At 33.5% G+C, this 11,141-nt stretch overlaps 4 protein-coding genes across 4 annotated transcripts; 3 read left to right on the plus strand and 1 right to left on the minus strand.

The window, feature by feature from the left end:
• Nucleotides 1–235: 235 nt before the first annotated feature.
• On the plus strand, nt 236–4,852 carry ELE39_003697 (ABC transporter family; the record flags this gene model as incomplete). The annotated part of the gene is made up of 1 exon (XM_067346842.1): nt 236–4,852. One exon carries the CDS (start codon nt 236–238, stop codon nt 4,850–4,852), a length of 4,617 nt encoding a protein of 1,538 aa, XP_067199633.1.
• Nucleotides 4,853–5,603: 751 nt separating this feature from the next.
• ELE39_003708 (SIK1 nucleolar Nop56) lies at nt 5,604–7,097 on the plus strand (the record flags this gene model as incomplete). Its single annotated transcript, XM_067346853.1, has 1 exon — nt 5,604–7,097. The coding sequence occupies one exon, from the start codon at nt 5,604–5,606 to the stop codon at nt 7,095–7,097; it is 1,494 nt and encodes a 497-aa protein (XP_067199644.1).
• A 906-nt stretch (nt 7,098–8,003) lies between these two features.
• On the plus strand, nt 8,004–9,512 carry ELE39_003719 (endonuclease exonuclease phosphatase family; the record flags this gene model as incomplete). Its single annotated transcript, XM_067346864.1, has 1 exon — nt 8,004–9,512. The coding sequence occupies one exon, from the start codon at nt 8,004–8,006 to the stop codon at nt 9,510–9,512; it is 1,509 nt and encodes a 502-aa protein (XP_067199655.1).
• Nucleotides 9,513–9,587: 75 nt separating this feature from the next.
• ELE39_003730 (cysteine desulfurase selenocysteine lyase-like PLP dependent transferase superfamily) lies at nt 9,588–11,099 on the minus strand (the record flags this gene model as incomplete). The annotated part of the gene is made up of 1 exon (XM_067346875.1): nt 9,588–11,099. The coding sequence occupies one exon, from the start codon at nt 11,097–11,099 to the stop codon at nt 9,588–9,590; it is 1,512 nt and encodes a 503-aa protein (XP_067199666.1).
• Nucleotides 11,100–11,141: the final 42 nt, after the last annotated feature.

Genomic DNA, 11,141 nt, shown 5'->3' on the forward strand with positions numbered 1-11,141 from the left:
ATATATATATATATAATAGAAATTTATGTATTTGCATACATAATATATTTGTTTAAAGTACACTATATTCCAGAAAATATACCTTTTTTATTTCTTTTCAGTTTTGGAAAAATTTGACCAGTTGACTTTAATTAGTTTTTAAGAGGGCTTGAATTTGAAGGATAAATTGATTAAATATAAATCTGAGAGCAAATCTGAGAATTTAAATATATCATTTTTTGGATACTTTGAATTAATGTCAAGCTTTTTCCAGTCATTCTGGCTTTCACAATGGAGTAGATATATCACTCATGGAAATTCAAATCCTGGATACCCCTTACTTTTTCACGGGGACTCGCCTTTAATTTGGATTTATAGATTAAGAGAATCATTTTCAAAGAAGAGAAGCCACTTCTGGCTTCCATTATTGCAAGTATATGGAAGATCAATTGCAAATGTTTTACTTTTGAAGCTAATTTTCTTGTTTTCTTGTTGTCTATGCTCAATAGTTTTCACTCAAACAGTTTCAAATAGCCAAGGTATTGGAACTTTGAATTCCTGTATATTTCTTGTCGCATCTTACTTAACAAGGTCACTGATTGATGCACATGCAAGACTTTATCTTGCAAGAGTGACAATGAGGCTTGAGTCGGGCTTGACAGGAATAATCTTTTATAGGCTTTTATCAGCACGTGGATTCGAAAAACCAAGAGAACAGAAGCCTGATGAGAATACCATAAGTGTTGATTTGCATGAGATTCCTAGTAAGATTCGACTTGAAATTGAGGAGGATGAAGACTCATCGTCAAATTATAATAGGTTTAAGTTCTTTAAAGACTTTCTAAACTCCTCAAGTAGCGGAAGTGAACATGAGACAATAACTTATAGCAAATCACTTAAATATCTTCTTGCAGACCCAGATGTATTCAGTATGTTAGTCGGTGATATATCAGCAGTACAACTATTCTTGAATTCTCTGATAGATTGTATTCTCCTTCCAGTGAATATTTGGATAACATGGAAGTTGCTTTCCAAGCAAGTTGGACTCATAGCAGCTCTACCTGGTATTGTTACATTTTTGTTCTTTTTTATCTCAAGCTTTGGATTTCAAGTTATTGGAACCATGTATAAGGCACCATTTATGGAGCATAGAGACCAAAGACTCTCAATCTGCCATGATATTCTTGGAATTCTTCGAATTATCAGAATAATGGGGGCTGAAGATCTGGTATTTGAAAAAATTATGAGGAGCAGAAATGTAGAAACTGCCTTGAACCGTAAGCGTCTTGTTAGGACTCAGTTTGGAAGCTTTCTTGAATACCATACACAAAGAGCCACGCAATTGATTGTGTTCATTATCTTCTATCTCTTTATTGGAACATCTTTAGACCTACCTGCAGCTCTTGCTTCAATTCATATACTCCATTCCCTCGCATCGCCACTCAGGGGAATTCCTGTAACTTTTATTGAAGGTCTCATTTCACTTTTAAGGATTCGAGCCTTCATTTCTTCCCATCCTGATAATTACTTTGAATATTTTGCAGAAGAAGACGATACCAGTACTGATTGTGAATTTTCTGGGATAATTGACTTTTCAAATTCAAAGAATTCAAACCAGGAGGGAGGGAGTAAGTGCTCCAATAAAGTGATGTGCTTTAAGCGGTTTTGCAAATCTCCTAGCAATATGTCAATCGATGACCAGTACCTAAATAATTCCAATGGCTCTTTTATTTATGATTGCCACCGAATTATTAAGTCTCACCTATGTAATCCAGAGAACTCTGTTAACACTTTAGGAAAATGTGTTATTTTCACTGGATCCTCAGGATGTGGTAAAACTTCAGTTATTAACTCCATTCTTGAATGCAAAGATAATGACCTCTGCTACGCCTACTCCAGCCAAACATCTTGGATTCCTCAAGGCACCGTCAGATCTGCAATTCTGTTTGGGAAACCTTGGAATGAAGAGCTATACATGCTGGTCACAGACATTTGCCAATTGCAACATGACTTTCAGTCCTGGAAAGATGGGGACCTCAGAGTTATTGATGAAGGAGGCACATCTCTTAGTGGGGGACAAAAAACCAGAGTAGCTCTGGCAAGGTGCCTTTATCATCAAAGTGAGGCAGCCATTTTCCTATTTGATGACATTTTCCTTAATCTCGATCCCAATGTAGGCTCCAAAATCTTTTCCAGGCTCTTTGGATTTAAGGGATTCCTCAATAGTCCATACTCCAGAACTATTCTTTCCATTGACCTCACTTCCCTCTTATACTTCATCAACAGCCAATCTGAGAATAAATTAACCAACATTCAAATTGTACACCTTAATAATCATGATATATTCTTTTCAGGCTCTCTTATAGAATACCAAACTCTTATCAACAATAATTCCAGACCCAACATTGGTAACTCATTTGAAATTGGTAACTTCGTGTGCAATAATGGTGTGGACTGCCAAAGTATTTCACCGGCATGCGTGCAAAGAAATAATTTCATGCAAGAAAATTTACATGAATCCACATGCAATCCAGTCGTGGCGCCAAACGATTTAAATAAAATGAATCTGGAGCTTCACATAAAATCAGAGCCGAAGTTAGTGGATAATTCCGATGATATTAATGAGGAGTTGGATGTTATACATCGCATTAACCATCAGATATCGGCTCTACAAAGTAAAAACATAAGTATAGAAAGCTTTCAATCAATCATTGGAACAACCCCCACGTCGTCTGGAACATGCACTAGCCCCTCAACTTTGAACAACAAAACTTCATTATCATTGGCCCCCTCTAAGACATTTTACAAGCCTGTAAACCTACCAGCAGACCTAATCTTGGAAACTGAGATAAGCCCCGGGAAAAGAAATACTCTTGAAATCTACTGGTGGTATTTCTCTCTAGTTGGACGTACGTGGTGTATAGTATTGCTCATTTCTTGTATATTAAAATCTGTATTTGATCGCTACTCGGATACATTTATTAGTTATAATGATTCCAGTAATAATCCAAACTTTATCTGGATTTACACATTTATTGTACTTTTTCAGGGACTTCTTTGTGCCCTACTTTTTGTTGGAGAAGCTATTGGGGGTGTAAAGGCTTCCAATATTGCCCATAACAATTTAATTCACCAGATTCTCTTTTCTCCATTTTGGCTATCTGACTCAACTCCAACCTCATACCTAATGAACAGACTCAGCACCGATATGTTGGTTATGGATGAGAGTCCTTTAAAGAAAATTGCTTCAGTAATTGTTCCATTAATTGACTTTTTGATCCAAATCTCAATATTAAGCTATGCAGTACCGTATTCATTACCAATAATATTAATGGTTACCTTTATGACGTACAAAATTGTTTGTCAGCGCTATATTTCTACTTATATTAGGGCACAGAAAGTTGCCCTTTCCGTTCTTTCTCCAATGTATGGCCTCTTTTCTCAGTTAATTAACGGTATTGTGGTTATTCATGCCTTTAATGCCCAGAGACACCTTCTTAACCAATTTCTAATTCAGATTGAACACCTTCAACGAATAAAGCTTCTTCAGCACATTGCAAGCCAATGGGCAGCTATTAGACTTCAGCTCTATACTCTTCCTTTAATCATTTTTATCCTATTTATACCGGTTGAGAAAAATTGGAGATATCTTGCTTTACTATACTCTTTGCTGATCTCAGATACTACGAGCGTAATTACATATAGATTTGCATCCATGGAGAGAGATATGTGTAGTAGTGAGAGAATTTTTACTCTTATATCAAATGGATCAAGACAAAGTACTGGAATCAACAATAATAATAACAGTTTTAATGGGGACGCAAAAATAGTCATTGCGAATTCTACCAAATCATCTACTAGAGGCAAAAAAGAAGATGAATTTAATAACCAAACTATTTATAGTAATAATTCACTTACTCTGACTCTGAATCAAAATCAAAATCAGGCTACCAGTGGTAATAGTAATTATAATATTCAAAAAAGATTTGATTCAATTGAGATTGAGGAAATTAACGATGAGCTGTTCTTCGTCATAGATTATAGATTCAATAACTTTGGCAAGAAAAAAACTAGTTTGGAAAAAGAAAACATGAGTCACAAGCTTTTCAATGGGATCTTCAAGTCCGATTCAAAGCGTACAGGAGTCAAGATCGTGGATCTAATGGTGGGATATAGTGATATTATGGGCACGTCTTATAGTGTAGTTTTGGACGGAATAAATGCTAATGTTCAGCCTTTTGAGAAGATTGGCATAATAGGAAGAACAGGATCTGGAAAATCCACCTTAATCCTGGCCCTACTTGGTCTGGTTAAATATACCAAAGGCCAAATTCTTCTGGATGAAATACCAATTTCCATGCTCTCTATTAAAGAAAGAAGGAGAGCTATTGGAGTTCTTCCCCAGATACCTTTGCTGCTAAAGGGGTGGACTATCAGAGACTTTTTGGATCCATACGAGGAACTCACTGATGGTGAAATCTCGCTAGGGCTGGATGAATGTTTACTTGACCCCGCCTTTCTTAATGAGGTTAAAAACAATCTTTATTCCAATGCAGGATCTTTATCAGGATCACAACTCAGGTACCTTTCTATAGCTAAGCTGGTTATACACTCAAAACAATACAGAATGGTTCTAATTGATGAGCCTCCTCCAAACACAAACGGAGATCAGGGGCTACAACAGAGCATAAGTAGAGTGTTAGCTACTCACTTTAAGCATTGTAATATTTTTATTGTTGCTCATCATGCAGAATCTATTAAAGATTGTGACAATATTTGGATTCTAGCTCAACAAAAAATTGTCAAGTCTATCCACCCTAAAAGTATTCCCACGCAAAATGAACTTGCTCAGATATTGACAAGTTATGAATAGTGACTATTTAAAGTATCTCAAACAGTATAAACTACTTCTTTCTTTTTATTCGCATTAAAACTTGTTTCATGACTGGAGACTTCATTTGCTTTTTTATGTTTATACGCCATTGGCAACTTATATTATATAACTACATTTACACTAATAGTCTACTATAAATTTAAATATACACTTTCCTTCATTTCTGTGATTGTGTGATAATCTTTAATCTCTCCCCTCTTTCAATATTATTATACTACAAATCGGCGCCAAAAGCATTCCGGTATCGAACCCCTGACCGGTATTTGCAGCATTGGCGCCAACTTGTAATAATTAATGGTTATAATTTGACTATAGAAAAATAAATATTGAATAGTAAAAATAGCATTTTAAATAATTAAATAAAAATAAAGTAATAATTAATAGCAATAATAAATATCTGTCTCATGTCGTGTATGACTAGATAAATTAAGAATTGACCATAAAAGAGGACAAGTTGATTAGGAGGAATTTGATGAAAGAGAGAATTTAATTAGTTAATTGAATATAAAGGAATAAATCATTTTGTTTCCACAGCTCATCATCTTTTCAAGAAGATAGTGATTAATTTAGCTTAAAGGCACAGGTAATATTGCAGGTAATTTGATTTTACATATCACTTTGCCAGAGGGAAAAAGAAGTTTCTATTAAGTAATTCATATTGGTATACTTAGGAAGATATTACTAAAGGCTAGTTGGGTATATTAAATAATAAAAGTGATAAAAGTTTAAGATGTCTGGAGATAAAAAGCTTTACGTCCTGTTTGAAAGTGCAGCAGGTTATTTGTTATGTACTATAAACAACTGGGAAGAAATAGGTCAGGTAACGGAATCAGTTATTGAAGTATGTGCAGATCCTATGAGATTTGGCCAAGTTGCCCAATTCTTTGCATTTTTTCCTTTCCAAACAGCAGAGATGGCATTAGAAAATATGAAGGAAATTCAAAATGGTAATACTTCTGAAGAGCTCAAGACTTTTTTAATACAGAATTTACCAAAGAAGGTAAAGAAATACAATTTGGGGGTTGGAGATGCATCTCTTGGTAAGACATTGTCGGATCAGGGATACCCTGTTGTTATTGACAAGAATATCAGTGAATTGTTAAGAGGTATTAGAATCCATTTTACAAGAATTGTCAAGTCTTTTGATTCGTCTATAGGGGATTTACACAAGTTCCAGGTTGGTTTAGGTCATAGTTTTAGTAGAAATAAACTACAGTTTGATCCAAATAAGCAAGATAAATCTATTGTACAGTCTATTGCTTTAATAGACAGGCTTGATAAGGATATTAATTTATTTTCAATGAGATGCAGAGAATGGTATTCATGGCATTTTCCGGAATTAGCCAAAATTATTACAGACACTGAGAAATTTCTAAAGGTTGCTCTTTTAGTTGGTAATAAGGACCAATTTGAAGATAATGAGGAAACTAGAAAGAAAATCTCAAAGATTGTTGATGATCCTAGTTTAGAGGAGGACATTTTTTCATCTATTCTCATTAGTATGGGTCAGGATATTACAGATAATGATATGAATATGATTAAGAATCTTGCAAAACAGTTAATAGCACTATACAAACAAAGATCACATTTAATTGAATATCTTAATAATAGATTATATAATGTTGCTCCAAACCTACAGAGCTTGTTGGGAGATACTTTAGCTGCAAGATTAATTGCTCATTCTGGTAGTTTGGTTAATCTAGCAAAAAGTCCAGCATCCACAATTCAAGTATTAGGTGCTGAAAAGGCATTATTTAGAGCTTTAAAGAGTAAGGGTAATACTCCAAAGTACGGTTTACTTTTCCAATCTACTTATATTGGCAAGGCATCACAGAAGAATAAAGGTAGAATATCCAGATATTTAGCAAATAAATGCTCCATAGCAGCTAGAATAGATAATTTTTCTACAGTAAGTAATAATATTTTTGGTGAGAAACTCAAACAACAGGTTGAAGATCGTCTTAAATACTTATCCGAGGGTATATCTCCACCAAAAAATATTGATATTATGAGAGAAGCTATATCTGAGAATCAGGATGTCTTAAAGACTACAATGTCAAATCAACTAGAATCTGAAAAGAAAAAGAAAAGAAAGAGCCGCGAAAGCGCTCAAGGTGAACAGGATGAAGGTAATAAACAAGAGCTAATGAAAGACAATGATGAGCCATCTGAAAGGAAGAAGAAGAAGAAAAGAAAGAGTTCTGGTAAAGGTGATGATGAATAATTTCAGATCTGTAATTATTTATATATACTTTTTTAAAAGAAAGAGGAAGAAATGTTACAATCTTCGATATATAATAGTTGATAAAAATGAATGTATTTCTTCTATATTTTGATTTAATATTCACACAAATTTATTTCTTTCCCTTATTAATACTGTAAGAATATAGGGAAACAAAGTCCGTTTTTATTATAAATAATAATATTCAATCTTCCCTGATAATGATAAAAATCGTCTATCTAGAGTATACTTTGAAATGCTTTGAGGTGATGATGGTTATGTATTTGCTACATAAGACCGGATGTGCGCTTTTTAAAGCAAATAGTCGGGATGAAATTTCTTTCCACCGAGATCTCTGATCAATGTATTTCAAAATTTAACTCGAGATGACTTTTTATAAGTCTTTTAGATTCTTTCCATCTTTGATGCCTTATAATAGCTGTATATCTTATTTCTTCTCCCTTTTCTTTCTCTCCCAATTCTGTCCCTAGCTCTTTATCTTTTTTTCCTTAATCCTTATTCCTAACTTTCTATTTCCTCTATATTGCATGCATTTCAAAATACTCTAATGTTCTAAATTTCTCGCCCAATTTGACATTTACTATTTAAATACGTGAGAGGCGCCAAAGTTTAAAAGTAATTAGTAAATTTATATAGGATGGAGGGGGCATGGCGGTGGGATTGTGTATTTATGACTGACTTTTGCTAGTTTCCACTTGTAGGAGCTCTTTTTACGACAAATATTTGATTGTCATTGCTATATTTATTATTAGCATTAAGAGCAAGGTAGAAAGTGGAAATTTTGAGTACTATTAGAAGATAGAGTTGGAGGGGGGTTAGATGTGAAGCAGGTGAAAGGTGGTGGATAGACAGGAAGGTTGGACTAAAAAGCAGCAGAAACAAACGAAAATGAGAGAATTATCGATAGTTTCATTCAATGTGAATGGCTTAATGTCATTCGCAAAAAGAAGAGGTTACACAGAGTCAACATTCTCCAAATTAATTGATAACATATGTGTAAACAATGAGGCCAGTAATGCTAGTCTAAATGTGGGGAGGCCAGACATAATATGCTTTCAAGAATGCAAGATGAGTTTTGAAGAGGATTTAAACAACTCAATAGGGTGCCCTGGAGACTATGAATCGTACTTTTCACTTGCTGATAATAATAAAAGGTATAGTGGGGTTGCTACATATTGTTTAAAGGAAACTGCCATGGTAGTTGAAGCGGCAAGGGGGTTTTCTTGGCTGGAGTCGAATCCTAGTCAATTTGACATAAACCAAGTGATTCAAACAGAAAAATTGAAAGAAATTGCATCAAATATATCTGAAGTTAAAGATAAATATGGAATATCTATATCTGATGTAGACAGAGAAGGCAGATGTGTGATTACAGATCACAAACAATTTGTATTGCTAAATTTGTATGTCCCCTTACTAAGAAGCAAAGCTGAAGAAAAGGAAGAAAAAGAAGAAATAATATTAAAGGGAATTCAAAATCAAAACGAAAACAAAGGAGAGCTATCGGAAACTGTTGATCCTGAGAGATTTAGATACAGACTTGCATTTCAAGAGTATCTTAATTTATTATTGCATGTACTTAAATATGCATGTGGAAGAAATGTTATCTTGGCGGGAGATTTTAACATTATATTGGAAAAAATTGATTGCTATACAGATTGCGAAGGAGTATTTGACAATTATAAGTTGGCGCCGTGTGAGGTACTTACTCCAAAAGAAGTTTTAGAAATTTCTTCGTTCGGTAAAGCATATACCGAGATTAGAAAGATGAGTATTGAAATGATTAAAGGATATTGTTTGGTGGATGCTTATAGATATTGTTATCCAAGAGTTAATAACAAATACACATGCTGGAGCCAGATGAATCAGTCTAGAATTAAAAATCAAGGAACTAGAATAGATTTATTTCTAATTTCAAAAGAATTAGTATCGGAATCAATAAAGTGTGAGATACTAGATCATATATATGGTTCTGACCACTGCCCCATTTTACTTATTCTAAATATTCGAGAATCTAAATTTGAATCTATTTACAATCTTAAAAAAAGAAAGCCTCCTAATATATGTTCAAAATACTTACCTCAATGTAAACAAAGGCAATGCACAATTAGTCAGTTTTTGGTTTCAGGTAAGTGTGAAATCAAAGATCAAGTTAATAAAACAATTAAAAGCCAGGATTATAAGATAAATAATAAGGTTTCTTCAAATCATCCTCAATGCAAACATGGGATTCCCTGCGTAAAGAAGAAAGTAAGTAAATCAGGTGTAAATAAAGGAAGACTATACTGGAGTTGTCCAAAATCTGACCAACAAAAATGTAATACATTTTCTTGGATTGAAGAGACAAATTCTGGGAATAAAGCTAATTATGATTTAAAAGGCTTTGTTATTAGGTAAAATTATAGTTCAAACGAATTCTATTGTGTTTGCGAATCCTATGTTTTCTTTTTCTACCACACACCGCCTTTCCTTCTAATTCACAAAATTAGTTTTAATAAAGTCATAAAAAGTTAAAATATCGTTAAATGTTGATAGGTATCCAAAACTGATCCTAATTGATCCAAGAGGTTTACCAGCTAATCCTGCTGCTGGATCACTACAGCTATCCTTAACTTCACTAGTAATCTGAATTTCTTCAAGAGTAAGACCTAAGAAATCTTGGCATGCTCCAGGATTACAAAAACATCCAGTTCTTAGATGAATATTATTATCCGATGCCATTTGTTCAACTTTAAAATAATGAACAAAGCTTCCATCTGGTTTAAGTAGATTGAAATTAATAATACCACCATTTGGAGGAGAGGCAAATCTTCCATAAAAATGTACAACATTGCCACCAGAAAAGTGTCTTAGTTGAGATAAAAGTTTAAAAGTAAATAATGATAAAGATGAAATATGTCTGTTAATTCTATCCATACCAATAGATTGGAGCTTATTTATACCGTATTTAAGAGATACAATACTTAAAAAAGAAACGGTACCGTCTTCAAATTTTGCACTTGGATTTTCACGCATTTTACACCATCTAGAATCACAAGAAGCCATAACAACAGTTCCTCCTCCAAAATAGACCTTATTAAATTTATTAACTTGATCAGTTTTTGAAATTAACGCACCAAGTCCAGTAGGGTACCCAAACATTTTATAAAAAGATATAACTACAAAATCCGCTGGATTCTCTGAAATATCTAATTTCTCATTAGGAACCATTGCTGCAGCATCTAAAATAACTTTCCAATCACAATCATCTGATAATCCATATTTTTGCACCTGTTTAATCCATCTTAGTGGGTACTTTTCACCAGAAAAGTTGTCTTTGCCTGGAAATGCAAATAAACACACATTTTCATTTTTAACATTTTTTTTTTCTTTATAGTTCTTTTCTCTTTGAGCTAATATTGTTTCAACATCATGGAAAGATAATGCCTGAAATTCAGCTCCCTTTGAAACTGCATATTCTCTTATTCCTAATACCGAATTATGATTTACTCTAGTATAATAAAATTTACTTTGTTTTGTCCAGGGGAAATCCTCACCTACAAGCTTTAACCCTCCTGTTGCTCCTCCAGTAAATATGATCGTATGAGTATCTTTACTTATATTAAAAAAGTTGAATAAAAGTTCTCTTGCTTCCGATAATTTTCTATTAGTTAATTCTGCTGAAGGATTTCTACTATGAGCATTTCCATATGCATTATTTATAAAATCGGTGTAAATCTCCTCCAATTGGGATTTCTGGTATAATCCGGAACCTGTATAATCCAAATATGTCTGTCCTTTAAATCTGTTCAATTCTATTCGTGATATTTCCTCTACTTGCTTATTGTAATCATTTCCAAATTCTTTCAAAAAATCTGAATACAGTTTTTCATGCTCATTACTATTAGCTAAATTATTCACATCTAAAAAATTACTTGCCAAACAAAAATAAATCAACTTCGCCCTAAAATAAGACAACAGTAGCAAAGTAAACAAGATTCTCATTATTTCAATCTTTATTATTTCGATCTTTTTCTCATGTAATTC

Source organism: Cryptosporidium sp. chipmunk genotype I, assembly GCF_004936735.1.
Source record: "Cryptosporidium sp. chipmunk genotype I strain 37763 chromosome Unknown contig_8, whole genome shotgun sequence".
In the NCBI taxonomy this organism is placed as follows: Eukaryota; Apicomplexa; class Conoidasida; order Eucoccidiorida; family Cryptosporidiidae; genus Cryptosporidium; species Cryptosporidium sp. chipmunk genotype I.